At 40.3% G+C, this 25,633-nt stretch overlaps 1 protein-coding gene across 14 annotated transcripts in view; it reads right to left on the reverse strand.

Moving 5' to 3' along the window:
- The window catches only part of PHLDB2 (pleckstrin homology like domain family B member 2), a 113,970-nt gene that overhangs the window by 14,205 nt on the left and 74,132 nt on the right, over window positions 1–25,633 (reverse strand). For 4 of the 14 annotated variants that reach the window (XM_046002191.1, XM_046002183.1, XM_046002189.1 and 1 more), the window contains 10 exons: window positions 24,363–24,518; window positions 23,313–23,423; window positions 20,548–20,637; window positions 17,057–17,200; window positions 16,249–16,437; window positions 14,299–14,439; window positions 13,014–13,113; window positions 9,157–9,177; window positions 6,775–6,810; window positions 4,933–5,140 (listed from right to left, as the gene is read on the reverse strand). In XM_046002191.1, the coding sequence (XP_045858147.1) occupies window positions 4,933–5,140; window positions 6,775–6,810; window positions 9,157–9,177; window positions 13,014–13,113; window positions 14,299–14,439; window positions 16,249–16,437; window positions 17,057–17,200; window positions 20,548–20,637; window positions 23,313–23,423; window positions 24,363–24,518 (1,196 nt within the window). The remainder of the gene's footprint in view (window positions 1–4,932; window positions 5,141–6,774; window positions 6,811–9,156; window positions 9,178–13,013; window positions 13,114–14,298; window positions 14,440–16,248; window positions 16,438–17,056; window positions 17,201–20,547; window positions 20,638–23,312; window positions 23,424–24,362; window positions 24,519–25,633) is intronic. The other 10 variants (XM_046002197.1, XM_046002193.1, XM_046002187.1 and 7 more) reach the window with 9 other exon arrangements.

Consider the following 25,633-nt stretch of genomic DNA (forward strand, 5'->3'; position numbering starts at 1 on the left):
AAGTTCCCCCAACATTTTCTCCAAGTATGAGGGCAAGGTCAGGGCTTGGTCAATCAGTAATAGCAATTGTGATAATAACATATCATCGTAGGCGGTGTGCAGAACACTGCACGGTTTAGGCCAAGTCAGTAATTTCAGCAGAAGAGAGGTTTTATGCAGAATGGACTCCCAGCTGCCGTTTTTCTATGACCCACGATCTGTTTTCTTAGTTTTTTGTTTGTTTAGGGTGTAAGTAATGACGCTGAAAAAGCAAACATACTGTCTGACTCAAGTAACTTTCTAGTAGACACAAAAATGATGTCTCAACAAAAAGCAAAGGGCCAATGTACCCACAGCTCTGAGTAATTCTGTAATTCTACAAATGGCTTCTTGTGACATAATAAACCACAAGACCAGGCTTCTGTCACTAGAATTTCAGCATGGAATTACCTCTTTAACATACATATCATTTCAGGGTATTTTAATACATAGCTTTAGCAAATCTCACCAAGAGAAGATGTGTTAGTCTTTTCTTTCTCTTGCTACCTGACTTTAAGAAGTTCTTATTAAGAATGTGTTGTCATAGTATACATTCCAAACACTAGTTTCTGATTACCCATTTGCCTGATGTTTATCATTTATTTTCCATCATAACAGTGGATACAAGCTTACCTTAGGACAGATGAATTTTTTATTTTTTTTAAGATTTTATTTATTTATTCATAAGAGAGAGACAACGAGAGAGGGAGCACAAGCAGGGGGAATGGGAGAGGGAGAAGCAGGCTTCCCACAAAGCAGGAAGCCCGAAACGGGGCTTGATCTCAGAACCTCGGGATCATGACCTGAGCAGAAGGCAGACGCTTAACGACGGAGCCACCCAGGCACCCCAGGATAGCATGAATTTTTTAAAGTAGATGGTGGTACAGAAGCCAAATGTTTGTTTCCCTCCCTCTCCCTTTTATACTAAGCCTTTGACAGGTATCTTCTACTTTGGCTTCAACTTTTTTTGACATTCAGAGGGTCAGATAGCCGAATGAAATACATACTATTGGTAATTTCTGACTGTGGTGACAGGTTATCTCTGATTGCTAGCACCGCCAGGGCAGGTCTGCGTGAATTAAGGATACAAAATGACCGTGGCCATGGGTAACCACCTGCCAGGAAGGCTCCACGGTGATGCTGTCCTCTTCTTTCAGTGTATTTAGCAGAATCATTCTCATTCTCTACCTCTGGAAACCATTTTAAGAAAAACCAATGGGGCAAGCAAATAAAAATAAATTCAGTTCTTGCCCTGTCACAGTGCTTAAGTGTCCAGATATGAAGTCTTAATGCTTGGTAACTATAATCAAAGCGGATCCTTTTTGGGTAATTTCCTGTATACCCATTGTTGCAGTGCTGCTGTTCCCCTCCACTAAATATGAGAGGTGTAGAGTGATCATTTGAAAGGATAAATATTTACTTTCCATTTTTGGAGGGGAGGAAGAGGCAGAGAGTGGAAAAATGCCAAGACAGGCAAATGCTTAGAGTGTATTTCTCTACTAAAGATGGCTCAAAAATAGATAAATGGCACCTGGGTGGCTCAGTCGGTTTAGCATCTGACTCTTGGTTTTGGCTCAGGTCATGATCTCAAGGTTGTGGGATCGAGCCGCACGTTGGGCTTGGCGATCAGTGCGGAGTCTGCTTGAGATTCTTTCTCCCTGCCCTTCTGCCCCTCCCTGCTTGCTTTCTCAAATACACAAACAAAATCTTAAAAACACAGATAAATAAAAGGTTAAGCTATCAAGAGTTCACCAAATTAGTATTGGTACAAAATGTTCACAATTATATGGGAAGAGGGGAGAATAGTCAACTGTTTCCAAAATATCAACTAAGTACCAAATGCCACCGAAACATGGGTGTCCCTCTGACGTTGGGAATCTGGGTTCTTGCTCTTTTTTTTTTTTTTTAAGATTTTATTTATTTATTTAACAGAGATCACAAGTAGGCAGAGAGACAGACAGTGGGGAGGGGGGAAGCAGGCTCCCCGCCGAGCAGAGAGCCCGATGCGGGGCTCGATCCCAGGACCCTGAGATCATGACCTGAGCCAAAGGCAGAGGCTTAACCCACTGAGCCACCCAGGCGCCCTGGGTTCTCACTCTTAATGCCCACTTTTATTCCTCTTGTCACCAAGCTATCATAGTTGCTGGGTGGCTGAGTTTGTTAGTGTCTTGTTATTCAGAAAGCACCACATTTGACTGGTCAGTTTATTGTCATTTATGAATAACTGCTCAACATTCTAGGCTTTCTGATCTGAGCACATACTAGCCCGGCTCGGACAAGTGCAGGACAGCGGGCGTCACCTCCAGTGCCAGCTGGTTTGCTGGCACCTTCCGCACACTCCCCCAATGTAGTCATGTGAAAATTTTTTAAAAGTGAGCTACTGCATCTTTTAATATTGAATAACATGAAGCACTAATCCTTCTAACCTGAAATAATAATGGCAGCATGGCAGCCCCCAAAAAGCTCTTTTTTTTTTTTTTTTTTTAAGATGTACTATTTATTTTTAGGCAGGGAGGGGTCAAGGGAAAGAGAATCTCAAGCAGACTCCCCCACTGAGCATGGAGCTGATGGAGGGCTTGATCTCACGACCTGGAGATCATGACCAGAGCTAAAACCAAGAGCCAGATGCTTAACCAACAGTGCCCCCCAGGCACCCGCAAAAGCCCTATTCTTTATCATTACATAATCTCCTCTTTCAATTTAGGTCATTCCCATGTGACAAGCAGCAATACAATTCTTACTGTTGCTTTAATATTTTTCCCCAGAGACTCCTTTCCTTCTCTGATAGGGTATACCAAATAATATTAATGTTTTACCCATTAATGCCAAAAGAAAATACACTGTATACTTTATTTACCACAGAATGTAACATCTGCCTTCTTTTCCTTTTCCCCAACCCTTAACATTTTCTGACTATAGTGTCTGGTTACAGTTAAGTCTCATATTCATTTCATTTATGAAACATGAAATAATTCAAAGCTAAGTACATTTTATTGATATTACTTTCCCTCTCTCTCTGTCATTCTCTTACTATAAGTGAGGGGAGAGAAAATTATTCAAATAAAGAAATAAATTATATTTACAGGATGGTAATTTTCCATCAAAATGTTTTAAAATTAATTATTGCCTTGTATTCAAGAAACAACCCCTCCATTTTACAGATTAGCAAGTAAATCAGGACCAAGAGCCCTCTGTGATCTGCTTCAAGGAGCATGATCATCACCCAAGGGGTACAAGCATTCCTGCTTCCAGCCTGCGGCTTCAGTCCAACAGAGGGAAGTTTGTTAATGGCAATGACCCAACTAGACATTTGCATTCGGAACACATAAGTGCTCAATTAACATTTACTGAATATTGGATGTTTCTTACGTTGAAATCATAGTATTAGTATTCATGGAATGAATGAATGAAGGAGCCCATAAACCAATGAGTGAACAATTCAGCCATTAAAATAGATTTTTAAAACAAAATTTTAAAAATTTAAAAACAAGATTTTAAAAACAAAAATTTTAAAAATAACAAAATTGAAAATATGGCCATTTTACTGTATCCTGAGGTATTTACTCAGCCAACACTTACTGAATACCTACTATCTGCTAAGATCTCTGCTGGGTATAGAAATGAAAAGATAATCAGCCAGCCTCCTTGACATTGAGGAATTCACCAATTAATTACTGAAGAGAAAATTTTATACTGCCATGTGATCAGTGATATAATAGAAAAAAGAGTCAAGTGCAGTGGAAACACAGAAGGAAAAGACCCTAAAGGAGAGCTTTTCCTGCGATTCCAACCTAAGTTTAAGCCTAACAGATAAGGAAAGTCTCTCTGGGCTCAGATGGGAGCAGAGGGATGGAGATGGTAAAGATATTTACAAAGCAAGACTCTACTGCTGCTCAGTAAGTATGGATTGAGTGAATACACAAATGGAAGGAAAAATTGATGGTAGACAGTGTCATGCTGGTAAATCAGTTCTCTGGAGGGAAATGAAAACCCTGACATATAGTAAATGTCCCACCATGGTCAATTTCAAACTACCAACATGACATCACTGATCACACATAGGTGAAAATATGCACATTTGGCACTTGCCAGCTAGCACGATCCAACGCCAGCCCACTGTTGACTCTAGAGCACTCCATTAGTATTCATGGAAAGAATGAAGGAGCCTGTAAATCAATGAGTGAACAAACTACTTGATTCTAGGCCTGGGACCAATATGGCCAAAGGCACAGAGATTTGAGTATTTATAATCCTCTCAATTAATAAGAAGCCCTGTGAGGCATGTCAGGAGGAGAGAGTGAATGGTGAGTTGGGATGGATCCAGAATGTAGGTTCTAGGGTGTGACTTTACTCAAAGGGGAGTAGTTTTTGAAGGGGCAGAGTACCAGGACCAGATCTATATTTTAGATGTGCTTTTAGCCCTAATTCCATAAGACCATCTTTGCTTGCCTCAAAGTATGAATACGAATGTGAATGATTAAATCCTTACCAAAATTTTAATATGTGGACTGTTCTAAACCCTTCCTCTTAATGAAACAGACATGTAAGAAATCCTTCGAAGTTCTTACTATACTGTCGGAGTTCTTTATTCAATCAAACGGAGTCTTAATGAGTCTTGGAGTCAACCAACAGAGGCAAGTAAATTTTGAAGCACAGTATACACGTGAACTCAAACGTAAAGAAATAGAGTAAAGGAGAAAAACGGATTATAAGATGCCTGACTGGTTAAGCCACACAGGATGCAAGGAAATTACTTTCAAAGGCTGCCATGACGCTCAACCCTCTTCCACCCCATAGACTATGTCTTAGAAATTTGGGCTTGTACATACACGTTGTTCCACACTGATGCCTTTACTTTATGAGACCAGCAGGTGCTTTTCTAAACTGGAAACCCCAACGATGAATACATCTTACCTAGAGATATTGTCAGGTGAGCAGGCGGAGATGCTGGTCTCCATGCTATCGGAGCTGTCTAGGCTCAGCGTGTCAAAGGCCTGGTCCTTGTAGCTGTGATCGGGGTAGTGGAAACTGTTCAAGTAGACGTTTGATTCAGAGGCTGTGCGGTTGTAAAAGTCAGAAGATTTCTGCCTTTGTCCTTCACTCATCTGTTGGTGATTATACCCTAAGGAAAGAGCCATAAATATGTTAGTGTGCCTCATTTTCTAGTCTCAGATCTTCTGAGACTCAAACCAGCAACCCAAAACATCTGCCTACAAAACTTGGACTTTGGTCTAATTTGTTTGGAAGCCAAGAAGATCAAAGAAACAGCATCATGCTCAGTGCAAGCGAGGTGGTCTTGGGCGTGATCTTTCCTGTCAGTGGATCATCTCACATTTTCCTTTGCCATTCCCACATCTCAGCGCAACTGAGAATACAACCGCACACACACAAACAGGCAAACCAAACCAGAACAGAAACACAATGGAAGGCCCTGTATCTTCTAAAAGTAGCTGGGTTTAAGGGAAGCCAGATGACTCCTGGTGACAAGCAATAGTGTGGTCTTAGCAAAGTCATTTCCTCAATGGTATTCAAATTTAAGGAACACTCCATCTGGCCATAAAATAGCAGGCGGACCATCGAGGTGTAGGATTTAAGAAACTCGTATCCCACTCATATTACCACTAACACTTTTAATCTGGTAAAAATCCAAACTGCATATTTTTCTCACTTTTATTCAATTTTCTTTGCCTGCTCATTATTTAAAACATCCACAGCCAATGATTTAAAACAATTCTCCCAATTGGCGCACCCCTCCTAATTACCATATACAGAGCTCTCTTGTTTTTCTGCCTTTGCCCTCAGCCCTCAGCCAGCTAGTGCTGGCCGACCACAGGACAATGTAGAACTCACATCAAGAGCAGCCAAAGTCCTCTCCATCCCAGGCTTTCTCCTTACCCTGGTACTTGCTCAACTGGCCTGTTAGATCACTGGCTTTACTTCGTGTTGTTGCTCTGGCTTGCTTGCTGGTGGCCAATTCGGGGCAATGCAAGTTAAATTATTCTTCCTTTCTCTATGTACCATACAGGCAGGAAGCAGACATTGAACTGATAAACCAATTCCTCAACTCATTAAAAACATGTTTCTCTAGCCAACAGTAGGTTGCCACCCCTTTCTCCATCATCAAATTTACTACCAGATCCATTAAGAGTTAATGATTGGACCGTTTGAATTTCGTCTCTTTCCTTGCGCTCTCCCTATCCTCACTGAGGCTTTTAATTGGTCATGAAAAATGTCAAAAAAGCAGAAGCCACATCCGTGAGGATTTAACAAAGCATCGGCCACATTTCTGTAAAATGAATTTAGTTCCAAGGGGAGTTTGTACTCCTGATCCTCGCTGAGGCTTTTGATTGGTCATGAAAAATGTCAAAAAAGCAGAAGCCACATCCGCGAGGATTTAACAAAGCACTGGATACATTTCTGTAAAATGATTTTAGTTCCACGGGGAGTTTGCATGGCCAAACTATGTGGAGTCGTTTTAAATATCAAAGTGCAAATATGTTAGTTCAGATGAGGGTGTTTCTGGGGAAATAACCTTCCTTAATATAAGCTGTAATTAGATATTACAAACACACACACAAGAGCCACATATCATTCAGCAAAGGGAAGATGCAACACAAGACAGCACAGCACGACACTTCGGATAGAAGGCCATTCAGCACAGTGAGTAACGCGGGGAGCAGTAAGTGAAGCCAGTGCATTCATAAGCGTGGAGCCTGTGCCTTAAACAAACAAAAAAATCATTATTCAGATATTTACCTTTGATACTTGAATTTCTGGAATTACTAATCGCTCCTTTTAAATTGTTTCCAGTTATTATGAAAAGGAGAGGGACAAAAACAAATAAACAAACAAAAAACAACACCAGAAATTATTTGAAAAAGTCCCACATGTATCTTTCCTAATGCTTTCAAAAAAGCCCTACTGGCAAAGAACACTTCAACGCTGGCACTGACATCGTGGAAGCCACTTCCTAGTGGTCGTATGAAAACCGAATCCCTAAAAGACAGCCACATAATTTAAAACATACGAGAATCATCTCCTTGGCACTGATAGGAGGAAAGGCGAATCCCTATGATGCCACTAACACCCTCTTGGAGGAGCAGAGAAGGTGGTGAGTCCTGATCCTCGGATCGCCCACTATTTTTTTTCCCCCAAAAGTATTGCAAATAAGAAAATGAACTTATGACCTTCCGGTGAAGAAGGAGCACAATAAAATGACTCAAAGACGTCAGATGTGGGCACACGGGCCAGCAGTGTGGCTGTGTGTAGCACGCTAAGGGCTATAAACATAAATCCTCCAGGTCACCCCATTGCTCATCGGAGTTGGGCTCTATGTTTGAGAGAACCTTCCACCCTTCTGGCAGAAGGATGAGTGAGTGCCTTAGATTTTCAGGGCCATTTAAGTGAAGTAACGTGCTGATGGTGAGCATGTATTTACTGGCACAGGAATTTTGTTTCCAGGGCGAGTGGAAATATTCTACCTCACGGACAGGCTCGTTTCTCCCACCTGGCAACCCTCTACTAATAATCACAGTGAACTCAGCGACCACCTGGCTTAGCCTCCTCCCTCCTGAACTTCAAAAAAATTCCGTTACTTCTGCAATCACAAATAAAGGCCTGGACCTCTTCCCTGTGATTCTGGAATTGCACCCGTGTGATTCCAAAGAGCTGGCTTTGGGACCCAGGCTCTGGCCTGCCTGTCCAAAGGCACAGAGACTTTTAAGGGAGGAAACACCCCAGGAGAGCAGCAGGACCAAATGAGGAGACCCTGGAAGGAGGTCCAAGAAGAAGAGCTCGTGCAGTTAGGTAAACCCCAGAACAGGGGCAAGCTATCCCGGGGAGGGGGACCCAGGTGTCCTGATCACCACGGGATCCCCATTTATTTAGTATGGGGAGGTCATGAACTAAAGAGCTGCTAAATCAATTCATTTTCTCATCTATAAATTCCAGTTTCGGCGGTGGCTAAATAAGGAAGTGGAATGTGTCTACTGTCTGGGGTGGGGGTTGGGGGAGCGAAGTAAGTGCACTGGGAAAAATGAGACTTTTCCAAACCCTGAGACTACTTGGTTGTTTTTGTTTTTGTTTTTAAATTATGTAGCAAGAATAACATTCAGCAGTGGGACAGCAACTAGAAAGCAAAGAAGGCCTTGTAAAGGCTCTACATCCTTTCGATCCAGGCAGAAATAGCCACTGGAGGGAAGTTATAAGGTTTGTAATGGGAGAGCTGACAGTGTCTGAGGCTCAGCTCTCAGCAGAGCCCATGCAAGGACCCCAGACCAACTCAAGTCTTGTCACTGTCTGAAAGAGCCAGGAGAGAAGACGTGCAAGGCCCATTTCTCATTCATGCCTATCTATGAATTCTGGCTAATTATATCTGAAAACTCCTTTGTGACTTAACTATTGTGCCTCTGTGGGATATACAGTGTTGTCAATATCTTCCAAATGTGTGTTGTTTCCTTCCTTTTTTATTTTTGTTTTTAAGGGCGGGGGGCAGAGGAAGAGGAAGAGACTGAGCAGACTCCAAGCCCCGTGCAAGCCCAACATGGAGCTTGATCCCACAACCCTGGGATCATGACCTGAGTTGACATCAAGAGTCGGACACTTAACTGACTGAGCCACCCAGGCGCCCGTGTCGTATACTTTAAATAGTTATTTGGAGGGGGAGGGGGCTATGGACATTGGGGAGGGTATGTGCTATCGTGAGTGCTGTGAAGTGTGTAAACCTGGCGATTCACAGACCTGTACCCCTGGGGATAAAAATACATTACATGTTTATAAAAAAAAAAAAAATTGGAAGGGGAGGCTAACCATAAGAGACTATGGACTCTGAAAAACAACCTGAGGGTTTTGAAGGATCAGGGGTGGGAGGTTGGGGGAACAGGTGGTGGGTAATAGGGAGGGCACATTTTGCATGGAGCACTGGGTGTTGTGCAAAAACAATGAATTGTTACGCTGAAAAAATAAATAAAATGGAAAAAAAATAGTTATTTGGGAAAAATAACTATAGAGATAACTATAGAAAATAATAATAACTATAGAAATAACTATAGAGAAAATGAGATGATTTAAGACTATAATCTGGGTTTAAGAGGATAAAATTAATCTGTCTTTCTGACAAATTAGCCTAGCGTAGCTCACCTGCTGAGAAATTCATTCTTCCTAACCATAGTCCACAGCCAGGAGATGAAGGTACAGGATGAGTCAGGAATCACGGATGAAGAAGGGGAAGACGGAGAAAGGGAGAAAGAGACAAGATCAAAAAGGATGACGGGGACCAGAAAAACAGACACTTTTCAACATGCCATCCTTGGCAGTGTTAGTCACAACACCAGATTAACGAGGCAAGATGGATGTTCACACCTCCAGATTCCATCTGAGGTTACAGAGGAACCTGGGAAGTTAGAAAATAATAATAAGCTTCAGATACATGCATACAGTTAGTCAACAACGTTTGGAATGAAGCATCTTTCACACATATTCGCCAACCAGAAAACAGGGAGAATAAAAACGAGATCATAGTGATAAAACAGTTCTTTTTCCCAGGCAGACAGCAGCACATAGTTTTTAAGAGCTAGGATTTATCAAATGCCATTCTGTTATTCAAAGCACAGTCCCTCAAATTTTCTATAACCAGGGTGTCCTCTGACACCCTGCATCTCTGTCACCGGTCCCAGTCATAAGCATTTCATTTATTCAAGCCAGTCATGCAAACTGGTCTTCACTCCTCCACGTCTGTGTTCTACAATGGGCTTAAATGGAATAAGTAAGTAGGAGCGTCCTAAATCCTTCCCTCCTCCCCTGTAGCCGGCCTTATTTATACCTGCCCTTTAGAAAGGAGAAGCCTCCTGTTTTACACTTAGCCTACGTACTTGACAATGCCCACTCTGATCTTTATCTAGATTCTGAGTCTTGCAAAACAATGCTCCCCCCTCCTCCCCGCCACCCACTCTGGTTTCCTGCAGGGTCTGACCTTGTAATAAAAACAAAGGGGCTCCTGCAGCTGCCCCTGTGAGTGAACAGCAGCTGCCCTCAGGATTGGGTTTCTAGCAAACGTGCAACAATTTTTCTCTATTGTGTAAAATGTATGATCCTTTGGCTAAAAATCCACGATTTTACAGTTTCAAATCCGATCATTTCTTAAAGATGATTTAACAATGACCTTTTGCTAGTTGCTGAAAACAAAAAAACACCAAGCGAGGAAGTTGTCATACCTTTCTTGGACTTTCCTGCGTTTAACAGAAGACAAAAGGACAAAGATTTCATTCATTTGAGAGCTTACAAAGGAACATTTCACAAGTGGTACAAAAGTCCAACTTTAAGAGCTGAGTTCCTGGGCTCTCTACTTTAAACTCTGCTCTCAGAGATCTTTTTTTCTAGGAAAACAGTCCTGATGGAAGGAAGGCTAATACTTACACCATTGTCCTTGATGTATCCATTATGAACAAGCAGCAAAAAAAAAAAAAAAATAGTTCACTTAAGTTAATTGTGTAACTCCCCCCTCCCCCAAATAATAAGATCTATTACATCTGAGTTAATGAAAATGCGTTGGGTCCAGTTTTTTCAAAACCATGGACTTTTACTTGCCTTTGCCATTTTAGTGAAGCCAAAACTGTGTTAGTGAAACAATTCTAAATGCAATAATGATTCATCCCTCCTGGGGATGGGCCATCTGTAGGGGCTTAGGAGAAAATCCTGCCAATTTTCCGGTCTATTGTGGCTCTGAGAACTACACTCCCTGCCCCTCTTCCCCTGGCTTCACAAGACACATCACCTCTGCTGGGACCAACACACACAGGATGGTTCTTGATTTCCTCAGAAGTTGCCCCATCAGCACCACATGAAATTCTTGAAGAAGAACCCCGCTGGAGAGCTGCAGCAGGAAAGAATACAGCCGCAATCTTCCCAGATACACAAAAGCAAAGCACATCCGTGAAGGACCAGAGCAGAAAGATAGCTGAAAGTCAATGGATTTGGCGGAGTTCATCCTTAATGTGGTCTTAATGGAACTGGCTCACATTTCCTCTATGAACCCAGCATGGGGATTCTCATTCTTTGTTGGGCAAAAGGAGATTAGAAAATAAAGATCAAGCATCCTTTGGTTTCACCAAAATTCTCATTAAGAATCCTCTTACATGAAAAAAAAAAAAAAGAATCCTCTTACATGATAATCTTAATAGCTCTTGAATTTGCAAATCTCTCCGGTTAATATAAAGGTCTGGTTTTTATTACTCCTTAAGAAATAACTTTTGACATAAAATGTGGTGTTGTGGCTAATCCAAGCTCTGATGTCTTCAGCCAGTGGGAAAAACCCATTGAAAAAGTCTATAAATATCACAGAACAATGCTTTAACAGAAAATGGACTTGACCCGCAAGTGAACAATGATAAACGAGAGCCAAAATATCAAGACTCACTTATGTTTATTATTTATAAATCATAAGAGATTTCTTAACTTTATAAATTGTTAAGAGCTATTTTAGCTTAAGAAATTATAGCAAAGAAAATAAAAGTGAAGTTCGATCAACTGTATTTGGTTCACATGTTAACACTGTAAACCTCTCGTGCATTATAAACCTCTCTTATGAACACTACAGCTCTATGAACTCTTAAAACCACATCTGGTGATGTTTCAGAAACGTCATTCAAGTGAGAGAGAGCTATATATATGCATATATATATAAAAAACACACACACATATATTTTATATATACAAAATCCATATATAATATATATACATAACATATATGTATATATATATTTTTTTTTTCTTTTTTTTTTCTTTTGGCAAGAAACCAGTGTTTATCCCCGGGTACCACTGGCAGAAGGGCTGAGCAGTCAGAACTGAATTCCAGCCTGGCTGGAGGGAAGCGTTTCAATTCCACTAACGTGTGAATGCATTTAGAGCCCAAACGGCCATCACTCCATCGGCAGCCCCCTTTATATCCCGGGCATTCCCCCATCACGGCATGTACCACATTTCATTTAAATCATCTTTTTTTTTTTTTAAGATTTTATTTATTTATTTGAGATAGAGCGAGAGAGAGAGAGAGAGAGCGAGCATGAGAGGGGCAGAGCGAGAAGGAGAAGCAGACTCCCCGCCAAGCATGGAGCCTGACATGTGGCTCGATCCCAGGTCAGGACCATGACCTGAGCTGAAGGCAGATACTTAACTAACTGAACCACTCAGGACTCCTTAAATCATCTATTATGTGTCTTTCTTCCTCACTAGAGTATAAGCATGTCAGGGGGTGAAGATTGTGTCATTTATTTGCATTCTTGGTCTCTAGCACCATGCCTGGTCAAAAGTTGGGGACCATATAAACTATTGACCTAAATGACTATGTTGACAGAACTCTAATCCTCTCAATGAGAAGCTCACCTCTGGAAATGCATTATAGTAACTTCTCCGAGTGCCACAAAGACTATTCGATAACTCCATTATAAATGCAATGTATTATTACAAAGAAATAAAAGATGCCCAGGATCTAAGTCTACCTGAAACCTAACAACCACATAGAAGAAAAGCTCAGACCCCATGAAAAGCCCAAAGGGAATGTGGTCCTGGGCCACTAGTATGTCCTCTCAATGACTCTTTAGCATATGTCGCAACAGAATAGTGGTTCAGCCGGCAGACCAGGTAAGTGGTTTCGTTAAGACCACTGGCGATCTCTCTGGATCTCCACGGTCTCTCTTTTCTTTCTACAGGATGGGAAGGTTAGTCATTCTCGAGGGGCCTTCCTGGTTTGGGAATTCAATTGAATTGAGGAAGTGCAGTAGGTATGTTTAAAAGGTGCCTGCCATATGTATAATAGGAAAAGTTACCTTAGTACAATAATAAGGTGACAGAGATTCTTGCCCAAAGAAGACTCGTTAAGGATAAAACCCAGGATTTTGGTTGTTCCCTCTCTAATGATCCCACCCCTGTTCTTGCTCCCTCTTCCGGAGAAATTCTAACGCTTACCCACAGACACGATGTGTGATTTAATAGGTACGTACCTCTGAGCGTCCTCCGAGAGTCTGAGTCTTTGGTCATGGTCGCCAGCGAGTGAGGGAGGACGCTCCCACAGCTGTTGCTCTGTCCCAGGGGCAGGTGAGCCTGTGAGAACCGGGAGGAGACACTTCAGGCAAACTGCCCGCCACAGGGTCCTTCAGGACAGGGCCACATCCCTGTCTGCAAAGCTCCAGGGTAGGCCCAGTAGGTAGGGACAGTAGGAAGGAGGAACGAAGGCGTCCCTGTAATTCACACTAAGTGGCAAAGGCCAGTCACAGACCCTTCCAAGGAGCCCCATGGCGGGCTCAACGTCATAGCAATCTCTGCAGGGGCAGCAATTCCAAAAATGAAGACAGATGGGGCAACGCTGTCCAAAACCACCTTAAAGGACAACTCAGAGTTCTTCATGCACAAGGAGCTGAGGGCAGGTGCAGGGACAGGAATGCAGGCATGTCATGCACAAGGAAGAGAAGAGCTCTACTCGCTACAAGGGAACCAATGTCCTGCTCCCCCTCAACGTTGGAGAAACCTACTCAATATTGTACCTTTCAAAATAGAAAATCTTGGCGTGCAATATACTTGGGACCCCAGTTTGTAAAATAGATGTAAACAAAGTTACTCTGATCGAGGGCAAGGGAAGGGCCCCAAAGCCTGGCTCACTCACAACCTCTTTCTCATCTGCCTTTCCCCCTCTTTCTGCAGTGACCCCCTGGACACATCAGCAAAACAGGAGTGAGGACTCAAGTGTCACACCACGGGGGTTCATTGTCCCGCTTCACTGCTAACCAGCTGAGGGTGCTTGGGCTAGTCGCTTAGTCTCTTCACACCTCAGTTTGTCCGTACGTACAATGTGGATAATACAGAGTACCTTGGCTGAAGAGTGCTGCCAGATTTTAAAATGAAACAATCCATATAAAGGGCTTAGTGCAGGGTCAGGTTCACAGAAATGCTCTCAGTAAATATTTGTGGCTATTATTCCTGGAATCCAGAGTTTATATCCTCCAATTTCCAGATCTGGGAGGCAGTCATGGGGAATCTGTCACGTAAATGCTCACTCTCTGCCACTTGTGTGATGGTAGAAAATACCCAGGCCCAGGTTCTCTGGTCCCGGACGTACAGTTCAGTACGTCCTCTGAGTAGGATAGAAAATGCAATATAGTTCTCTGTCTGCCCAACAAGCAAACTTAATGGTTTATTATTCGGCATTTTCTTTAAGCCTCTGCATGTTGGCCAACATGAGGAGAAGAAGACTCACTGAACGCAAAGCCCATGGTTCACCCCACGTCCTACCTTTGGGGCGGTGCTTCTCCCCATAGTAGCACTGCTGAAATGTGGGGATATGGAAGGTGTGGTTTTCTTTCGAGGCAAAGTGTCACTCAGATAGAGGCCTTCTTTATGCTGTTTTTTCCTTTCTTCCAGACTTCTAAAATGCTTTAAACGCAAATGTAAAGCAGAATAGCAAAACTTGACTAATTGAAAGAGGTCATTGAAGATATTAAGAAGTATGCATTTACAAAGAAGTTTTGGGAATTTTAACACAGAATTTTTAAAAAAATCAATTTATACTTGCGTTCACTAACAGACTAGGGCTAGCATTTGGTAAGATACATAGAGACTGGAAGAATTTATTACTGAACCAAGAAACTTGAAAAAAAAATCCACCTTTCACTTTCATAGTTAGTTCCTGCAGCCTTGGGGCCTCAGGACAACTTACAAATTATTATGATGGTCGCCATGTGGATGGCGGAACAGCCAGTGGACAAAGCAAGTAAGCAGTTTCTCCCTTGTCTGTCTGGACAGTTCTGTGTGATGGCACAGATCCCAGTGTGAGGAGAACAAGGAAGGGAGAAGATGGAGAGAAAGAGCGAGTAAACAGGGAAGTTGTTTTAAAGTCGGAATAATATTTTAATTACATATAAACACTTCAAATCCATATGTTTCCATATAAGGCATTCTTCTAGGTTATTCTTTTATTTTAAAAAAAGCTTCGGCAAGAAACCCCTACGCTAATCCCTCATATTAAAAAACCCTTCTGTTGACCATTTCTTTCTTTTTTTTTTTTTTCCAGATTCCTAAGGTAAAATTTTTGCCAACTTGAAATTTATCCAAATTTTTCTTAGCCTCCCCCCAAAATGTCTTGAGTAGTAAAGTTATTTCCTAAGTAAAGGTTTTTGGGGTTTGATCATTTTTATACTAAGTTCAGGCTGTTGAAATACATAAGAATTAATGCAAATCTGAGTTACCAAATTTATGATCAATCTTTAAACACGCCAATCATGAAATACACCTGCACTTTAACTTTATATTATCTACTTACACTAGTTACTATTTATTAACCTAAAAGTAGCGAGGAGATACAGTCCTTTAACGACAGTCAAAAGGCAATAGAGATAACTTCGAGAAATGTAATGGCTGGACCCAGAAAAGCAGGGCTCATCTAATTGTCTAGGACTATGACTCCTTAGCACCTTCTGGGACCCAATTCATATAGAAATCTGATGATATTTGAAAGGAACCCTCAAAAGAGACTTTTTGAATACCCATGCATGATTATACACTAGATGTACTAAAAGAAGGGTGGCATTCATAATAATGAATTGTTTATTTAAAAAATACGTGATCAATAAAAACTTCTATGAGCCAAAAGCATTACTTGTGGTGTGACCTTGGACAAGCTATTTACCTCTGCTAAGTAAGCCTCAGTTCCCTAAATGTCAATAAGGAGATCAATTCTTATTTCACAGGATCATTAGAAGGAAGAAAGGAGATATTTATTTGTAAAATGTTTGGCGAATTATGACCCATAGCGAGGGATAATGTCATTATGATTTCGGTAACATGTAAGAAAAATATTTTGTGCTGACACAACTTTTTATAGCATGGATTTAATGGAAATAATTATTAGCATTTTGAAAACTACCTGAGACAAGTTACATTATTTTGGCTGAATGGGAACTGAAGCGTAAGGATATAAAACATATCTAGCTCCAACGTATCAAAAGTCAAGAGAGGACAGTCAAGGGGTCAAAGTTTAGAACAATCCTAACACCCCTAAAAAATACTAAAGGTCCTTAAAAAAAGCACAAGAACAAAAGCCAACCAAATAAAAGAAAACCCAGCAAAGGAATAGGTATTTGTCTCTTTAACAAAATACTTTTGGAAAAGTGGAAGGAAAGATTCCACGTCAGTGACTGCTGTCAAGGTCAAAGTCTCAGACTCTGAACACCAGTGCCTAGTTACCTGTTGTTCCTGCTGCTGCCGCTGCCTTCTGTGTTTCTTAGCTGGTAGAGGAGGAGGTGTGTCATTTAATGGGAAAGGATCGACAGACGGAGCCAGGACTTCGGGCCAAGGGGCTGATGGAGGTTGAGTGATAGGATGAGGAGAGAGGGTGGAAGGAAACATAAATCCAGAACAGACAGGTGATCTTTGCTTTATAGGAGAAAGAAAAAGTATGTATGTGTCCATATGAAATGAAAGAATAAGACAAAGAAACGAAATTGATAATCTCCTTATTCTGTTTTCTTGTATTTTAATCAAGAAGTCACAAATGGTGGGCGGGATCTTTCAATTTAGGTTTTTGTTAAAATTCTACTCTGGGAACAACTTGGAACAGTTAGAAGATATTTTAATTTACTATTATTTGCCCCTCCCCAGATGTTTTAAAAAGGCATAACATTAAAAAAAAAATACATCCCACAAACACAAGAGAAAACAAAATCAAACCGGAAAAATGATTCAAGCTAACAATTTGAGAAAGGCTTTTCGGTTCCTATGAAAACGAAGTTGGGTCAGAGGGCTACAATCTAGATTTTATTATTTTGAATTGAATTCTCCTGGTACTCCACCCTGCACCATATATTTCATAATTTCCAGTATGAAGAGTCACAAAACAGCACCCCAGATGGGTATGTTTTTCAAACTCAGCATCACTCTGGCCCGCTGGTCAACCAGATGTATATGGTCACACACACCTTCATTTTCAGGTAACCATGGGTTAATCTCTGACATGAGGAAAGCAATGAATGAATGAAATGTCATGCCAACACACCTCTTTATTTTGTGGCTGGCTCACCAGCACAGCTGTGGTAGGCCCAGTGGCAACAGCATCAGCGTCAGCGGGGAACTGAGTGGAAGGGGATAGATTCGTGGAATTGACACATGGCTCATTAATTTCATTTACACTGATATAGCCCTAAAAGGAGGAATTCAGAAGTTAAACACAAAGAAAGCAAAAGCTGAGGCATGCAAGAGTATTAATGCTCCCAGTACAATGGAGTTAGCTTTGAGCGGCACAGCCAAGTATCTGTGGAACGACCAAATGTTGCATTAAGGGAATCGTCAGCAATTAAAATGGATTTATGACACTTCATCTTGAAAAGTGATATTACAAGCATTACACATAATTGGGGGGGGTGAAGTCAAGATGACGAAATTATATATAAACAACCTAAAACCTTCAATTTTAGATTTTCTAGAGGTAACAGCATTCATTCTGTTGATTGAATAAGGGCATCACTATACAACATTTAAAATAACCACATATACGCACAAATCTGAGATATAAAATTTATAATGCAATCTCCCATTCCATAATACAAGAACCTTTTCCACAAATCTTTATTTTTAGATTTTCCCCTTTTCTTCTGTTTTTTGACAAGTTAGAGTGTGAGTAAAAGTGGGCTGAAGTCTTCAGGTTTTTGTACAGAGAAATTTTATAAATACTAATTTATTTGTAATGCAATCTAGCTTTTAGGTCTCCTCTTGAGCCTTCCCCAGCAAGATAAATGTGTACTCGTGTGCGCGCACACACACACACACACAGAACTTGTGGGAGAGTTGCAGCTTGAGGCTATTTCAATTCAAGGCAGCTTCCCCAACCCTCCAGCTCTACCACAGGACAGAGAATTGTCCATAACAGTGATTCAGTTTTGACTTCAGCTTCAATAAAATACCCATGAATCAAAACCTGCAGGATTCAAAACTCCTGAATTTATGTTTGAGGAAAAGGCACTTGTAAATTTTAATGGAAAGTATTTGTACACACCAGTCATAATTTTCACCATATCAACAAAACAGTGGGAAAAGTAGAAGAAAGAGTATAGAATAATATTTCTCTTTTGAAGGTAAAATTGAGTTAAATTTCACACTTGGGATCTTCTATTAGCCCATCAATCCTTTAAAATAGTGGCTCCAGGGTATGCAAGATATTATGCTGGTGAAGCAAGAATTTCAGGCTGGAAAGCAAGGTTTTTACTGATTTATAATTATGGCAAAGTGCGGAAAGCTAAAGTTGACTATAAATTGTAGGTTTCAAAATGCTGCTGAATACAGTCTTGGACTTCATGGCAATAGATACCGTGTAAAGTTTCAGAAGATTAAATTGAAGAAAGGAAGTTGACAACTGGATTGTGAAATTTCCTTTTGTCTTTGGTAATGAATGGGAATGAAGAGAAATGACTTTCAGTTATGCTTTTGCTCAGCTGACAGCATGGTGTTTCAAAACTAAGACTTGATTCTTCATATGTCATAGACCATATAACCTGATTTATCGCTTCAAACATGTATGCCATTTGTCAAAAGTGGCACTTGTTTGAAAGAGTTAGATATAAATTAATCACTCCTTTAAAAAAGAGAGAAGGGTGAAAGAATGGGACGGTGAAAGACAGAGAGAGAGAGAGAGGAAGAAAGGAAAAAATTCAAAACATCTCATGAGCCAAGTTGGCTTAGTCCATGAAAGAGGACACAGTTACCCAACAAACATAAGAGCTGGAGACATACAAATAGTCAAAAACCAAATGGGCTTTTGGCATCAGGAAGTCTGCAGAGAGAAAGAACTCATTAGCAGAAAAAGGAAGATTATTTTCTTGTACCAGGAGGTAAAAAGATGCTAGAGTTTATCTAATTCATTTGGAAGCCACAGTCCTTCAAACTCAGTAGGTTCAGAGTCAACCCATGTATCTTCCCTCTTAAGCCTGTGCTGTCCCCAGTCTTCACTATCTCAGGAAAAGGTCCTTACTGTTCAGCTCATGACTCAAACTGGACAAATGACATCATTCCTAATACCTCCCTTAATTTACTTCAATCTTACATCCAATCTATCAGAAAGAACTGTTAACTCAGGCTCCATCTGCATCTGACTATTTCTCTCCATCTCTCTGCCATTGCATGAAGGCAAGAGAGGAGCATCCCCAGCCTTTACTACTGCAATGCCTGCCCTCCCAGCTCCCCTGCTTTTCCTCTCACTCCTCATAAACTGGGCCAGTGGCCCAGAGGGATGCTTAACAAATGGATATCAAATAATATCACCTCCCTGCTTAAACGCTCTCACTCAAGGACTGCCCAGCCACATATGATAAACCATATTTCTTTAATACACCTCATAAGACCTGGTCCCTGCCCACCTCACCGATGTTCTCTTCTTCCCCTCCCCTCCATCCACTATGACCCTGTGTCTACCGAATTTGTGAGTTCCATGTTCTGAATAACGGAGAGAAACTATGAAACTGAATCATCTAATAAAGCTCCTTCACAAAATGCTTCCAAGATCCACATTATTCATACTTCTTATGTGATGAGCATCTACTTCAGATACGTACACTCACACACAAAATACTTCCTATGTAGGAAGTCTTAACTTTGCTGTTGTTTAAAAAGATATTTAGAAATAAACGGGTTGTTGTTGTTATTACACACATTTTTATGCAGTGGCAAGCTTTTTCTTTAGGTTTTTGGAAAAAAACAAATATAAAGACAATGACTTTTAGTTGGGACAGATGATAGCTATACTCGTGTGTGCAGGTAACATACAAACTTGCTGAATCATGATGTTGTACACCTACAACTAATGTCACATGTGTGTCAACTATACTAAAAAAGACAACTATTTTCTTTCTCAGTCAGGGTTATGACTTTCCAAATTAGAGTTCAAATATTCTTCCAGTGTAGCAGCATAGCTCCATAAAAAAAGTATTTCAGAAAGATGGATGTTTGGGAGCAAGAATGGGTGGAACTTAATGCAAATAGGATTTTCTAAGTTAGGGAGGGAAAGAGCACAAACAACATTGGGGGGAAAGAGACAAAGAAAAGAAAGGCACCAGGCTATCTTATCAAATGTGCAGAGACATTTTCATTTGCTGTCAGGTTCAGGAGAAGAAGTAACATAACAAAGAGGAGGAACTGAAAAAGGGCATTGCAGAGAAGAAGAGAATTTAAGACCTAATCTTGGTTTGGATCTTAACTTGTCTGAAGCCCCAAGTTAACCTACAATGTCGCTGTCAAGCGTGGTCTGCACGCGCGCACACACACACACACACACACACACACACGCATGCACACAAACACACACAGTGGACCTGCACTAAACACAAAGATAATCTGTGAAATCCTCAAAGCGTAAATAAAAGGCAGGAAAACCATAAAGCATTGATGCTTTCCAAGTCACTCAAGTTAATGTTTTCCTATTTAGTTAATCATCTAAAATGGGGGCACAGCTCTTGATCTCTAAGGTGATAGAAGGGGACACGGAAAATTACAGCTTACCTCTTTCAGAGTACTGGGGTTGACAGGAAACCCTTTCCCCCCAGAGAGGCTGGAGTATTTCTTTTCCAAATTACAAAGATTTTCCTTTTCCTGAAGGAACACAAAAATCTATTAAGCTTGGCCAATCTTAGATTTCCCTGATGACTAATGATGTTGAGTATTTTATCATGTGTCTTACTGGCTCTTTATATACCTTCCTTTGTGAAGAGTTTGTATTCTCTTCTTTGGACTGGTTTTTTTTTTTTAATTTATTTATTGAGTGTTTATTGATCATTATTGAACTGGAGGAGTTTTTAATATAGTCTGCATATAAGTCCTTTGTCATTTCCTCTTTAAGAAAACTTTGTTCACTCCAAGGTCAGAGAAGTGCACGTGCAGTCCTGCATTTTCTTCTAGAAAGTTTATCACTTTAATTTTTCTGCTTCAGTCTACAATCTGCCTTGAATTAATTTATATGTGTGGTGTGAGGACAGAGGCATTAGGATTCATTTGTTTGAATGTTTACCCAGTTGATACAGCACAGTTTGTTGGAAAGACTTTCCTTTTCCTGGATTATCTTGGAGCCCTTTGTATAAAAAAAAAAAAAAAAAAATCAATAGATGGTATATGTGTGGGTTTATTTCTGGACTTTCTGTTTGTTCCATTGATCTATGTGTCTAGCTGTATGTCAGCACCACATCATTTTAAATACTATAGCTTTAGAGGCAACTTTGAAATCAAATAGTATAAATCTTCCAACTTGGTTCTTGTTCAAAGTTATTTTGGCTACTCGATGCCCTTGGCATTTTCATACAGAGTTGATTCTCATTACTTGTAATTCTTATGCTCTGCAGCATTGCTGTGAACACTGAATTAGTAAACACTGAACCCTTGTTCCTACAGGAAATACAGAGATGGATTACTGTGTGCTTCTTCAAAAAAATTTCATCAACTGATCAATCCATAACTTTGCTTTATGTGTGTTTCTGTTTAAAGATACCATATTGGAAAAAAAAAAAAAGATACCATATTGGATATATAGTTGATTAAACACAAACTTGTAGCTAAAAGCACTGTAATTTATGCCTGAATGAAACTTATTTAAGACACACATTTTCTCCATGAGGCACATTGCAACTTTCCCACCCTTAGGAACACTAAACAGTATGTTAGCACTATGCTGGGGACGCATTTAAAATAGCCTAATCAACAAAAAAAGCACAAGCAATGTGAAAACAGCACAAAATAATCCACAAAAAGGACTCTTATTTACTCCGTGAGAGTTGAAACAGGAAGGTAGAGTGTTGCTTTGTTCAACTTCAGCAGGGAATTTGTATGCCGCGGGACTCAAATTTTTTGCCGCTCTGCACACATCCATCAGTGAACTGTACGACAAGTATGATTGGGGGGCTGCAAGTGAACTTTAGTGAGCAGGCAAATTCACAAATACAGACTCCTTGAATAATACAGATCAACTACAGATTTGAAGCATCCATGTGTTCATTTCTACAAAAAAAGTCTGCTGGGATTTTTATTGAGCCTGAGACATAGCTACAGATCAATCTGGGAAAATACAAATCTTCATAACTAGCACAATGTTTAGAACAGAATTATATTTTATGTATTTTAATGAGGAAGTGGTATTCGTATGATGGTGATCACCCATTCTAAAAAAATCTATCACTATGAGGTTCCCCCCTCCTTTTTGCTAAACACTTCAGAACTACTTAAATCCTACTTATTACACTATCTGATTTAAGCTGTGCCTTTGAATAGCATGTGCAAAGAGTGGAGCGGATGTTAATGGAAGAAGAGCTCGCCCCCAGAGCAGGAGACAGGGATGAAAAACCATAAAACCATTCTGAGATTTCTGGGTGTCAAAGAAGCAGGAGGAGGAGAGTTGGCAAGGATTTGTGTGGGCTACATAGGTGCACCTTAAGTGGACTCATAATTCTATGTGAAGGACCAATTTTCTTTCCCTTCTCAACCCGAAAATAGTTAAATGGCTAAGTTGAGAATATTCCAGCTACACGTCTGGTAGTGGAGAAACATGGTCTAGCCTCATCCTTTAGTCCCTCATTCTTTCTCCTGTACCCCACTCTGGGTCCATCTCATATTTTCAGGATCCCAAAGCATCACATCCTAGGCAGTGGCCTGCATACAAGGCTCAGTGCTGAGACCAGCCCATCAACTTTAATTAACTTACGGTGTCTCAGATCTTAGACTGTCAGAAAAACAGATTGGGCAAAGGAAACCCTTTCTGTGCAGTCACATTAGGCCCTGGGCAGATGGGGCCACAGTCCCCTTGGTGAGGATGGTCTTGCCCCCATTGCTGGGGCTACCTAGCCAATGAAGCCAAACTAAACCCAATGGGGCCATTGCCTGGTGGGGACCCATAGGCAAATAACTAGAGTTTGACACCATAGCAGCTGGGCCAAATCGTTTGACAGTAGCAAAAAAAGCAGAATATGTTCTACCTATTTGAAAAAAAAATCTGTTTTTTCAAAAGAAGAAAATCAGAAAACGTACATTATTTTTCATGGTTTGAATTTTCACACCATGGAAAAATCATGAGGAAAATGTCCTTACTTATTTTCTGAATTAATTGTTCACAGAGCATCAGCTTACTAATGTGGAGGATTAAATAAAAATGTATATTAAAAAGCCTTTATTAAAATTATAATCCACTATTCATTATCAAAAGGCACTAGCTTTGAAGGAAGGAGCTTCCCCCAAGCTGGAACCTGAGTTTTATTGCAACCAGTGCTAAAAAAGGAAATACTTACTCTCTGTAACATCATTATTAAATTATTCTTTTCTTTCACAAAATGATCTTGTTCTCTCTGAGCCTGCTGGACAATGTGATTGGCTTGCTTTTTCAATGCAGAAATTTTTTCCTGGAGGAAAAAAGATGATCATATACAGATGCCCATTAGACATTCAATGGTTTGCCAGTATGTCCTGAAAAAGGGAAATGTATTTACAGCTGGATCAGCAATGAAGACATTTTTGCTGGTGGTAGGCAGTGATTCTTATCTAGAGACTGTGAGGTAGTCTCTTTGACCTGCCAAGCTGAAGGCCATTCCCTACCTAAGGCCAATCCAGTTCACATGGTTTAAAATCTATTTGAAGAATGCAGAAGTCAACAGGAAATCTTGTTTTAGACTTGGGAGATGCCTCATGGGAAAAATAACAATGTAAGTTCTTATTTAAGCTGAGAGCTTGAAAAGTCACCTTCTTCATCTCCCTTCCCCCTCAGTTCTACTGGTTTAGTATAGAGGGGCTGGGATGTGATTCTAAGTTTTGGAACAAGAGCTGAATTCTCAGGCGGGACATCAAGGAGAAGGAGGTGGCCAGAGCCAACGATGTGTGTGGCGTCTGGCAGGGTTATTTCTAATGGTAATAAGCTATCAGCCAACTTTGGGAACTATGAGCAGTGAAAACCAAAAATGCCAAAATAGACTTTGTTCGCAGAACTATTCTAAATCTAGTTACCGTGATTGCAAACGCAAGTAACTTAAAACAAATATCTGAATTTCTGATTTTTCTCTCCCTTGGTTTTCCCATAAATGAAAAAAAAATCAGGTATTATAAATCAATGGCATCTACAGCATTAAGTAACGGCAACTAACCCATGTTGGTGTATCCAGCTTGGAGCACCATTTGGTATGTAGATGGCAGGCTCCATAATCTGTCAGATGTGACATGTGGTGAAACACACCCGGATATTTGGATATAAAGACAGGTAGACAGAGAGCTACATTAATGATGATTCCTGTCAGGGAGTGAGGGGCGAATGCGGGTTTTTCACACTGAATGACACTTGGCAAAAGTACCTTTCGAGTCACAATGTTCCGCTGATACTCAGCTACTTCACGTAGAAGCTGTTGGGTCAGGTTCTCCTTTTCCTCATCCAGACGGCTCTCACGCTCAAGCTGCTGGAATTCCAGGTCTTCAAAGTGTTTGCTCTCCACGTCCAACAGGTCGGCATCCTTTGGAAAAGGGGAATGAAAACAAGACATACCAGAATGGCTATATGAACATGAACATGAAGAAAAAAAATTTTAAAAATATTAAATAATATTTAATAATATTATTAATATTATTATTATAATACATAAATAAAAAATAATATAAAAATATTAAAAGCAAACAGTCCAAAATATCTTTCTAATTACTAAGCTGACCAGGGCTGGACCATGATAATCCAGTCTTTTGGAGTTAAATCCTGGAGCAGTGACCATGAGAATGGAATTGAAAGGGACTAGGGGTGGGGCAGTGAGAGAAGCACTGGTTGGACCGTCAGTTTGAGACTGTTCTGGTGAAGGTAGGAATTCTTGCTTGAAATCTACTAGGTGGTTTTAAATGGACCCTGAAATATAAAAAGAATTTGGTAAATAACTAAACATTATCTGTCCACCAAGGTGTGGTGTGGTCTCTTGAGAAAGCTCCCATTTTCCAAAATTTTCAAATGAAAGGAGATTTTAGTATAGAAATAAAATTCAAGATTCCAAAGTTACTGACTACAAAAAAAAAAAAAGACTCAAAATCTGGCACACATAGAGATTAGATCTGTATGATATATATATAGACATGCATGCTCCAATAATTTTGTTGAAAGGAGAAGTCATTGAAAACATTTGGTGGTTGGTATTCTTACACTGGGCTTCTGTGAATCCCTGAACATCATTTACAAAGATTTTTACCAGAAGGGTGGAAGCACACAGCATTCATCAGGCACAAAGAAGGTCTCTAACAGTTAAGTACTACTACTCTGGGAATAATCTCAAGGGCATTTAAGAAAGACCAGAAATCATAAAAATCAGATGGTCATCAGATAGGCATTTCCTAACCTACTAAATGTCTGAAGACAGAAGTGAATCCCTATCTGTGCAGAGACTGTCACGTGTTGTATAAACAATTCTTTAATCTACATTTTTAAAAAAACCACCGTCTTAATTTTGGAGACTGACAAAACCATAAATAAGGTATAGAAGATTTTAAAAATATATATTATTTGTAAATAATCTATGGCCAAAAAGAAACAGTAGCTGAGCTGGGCTATCTGGTTTATAACTCTACGTAGGCAAAATAGCCAGGATGTGGC

The sequence above is a fragment of the Meles meles genome, chromosome 4 (genome assembly GCF_922984935.1).
Source record: "Meles meles chromosome 4, mMelMel3.1 paternal haplotype, whole genome shotgun sequence".
Lineage (NCBI taxonomy): Eukaryota > Metazoa > Chordata > Mammalia > Carnivora > Mustelidae > Meles > Meles meles.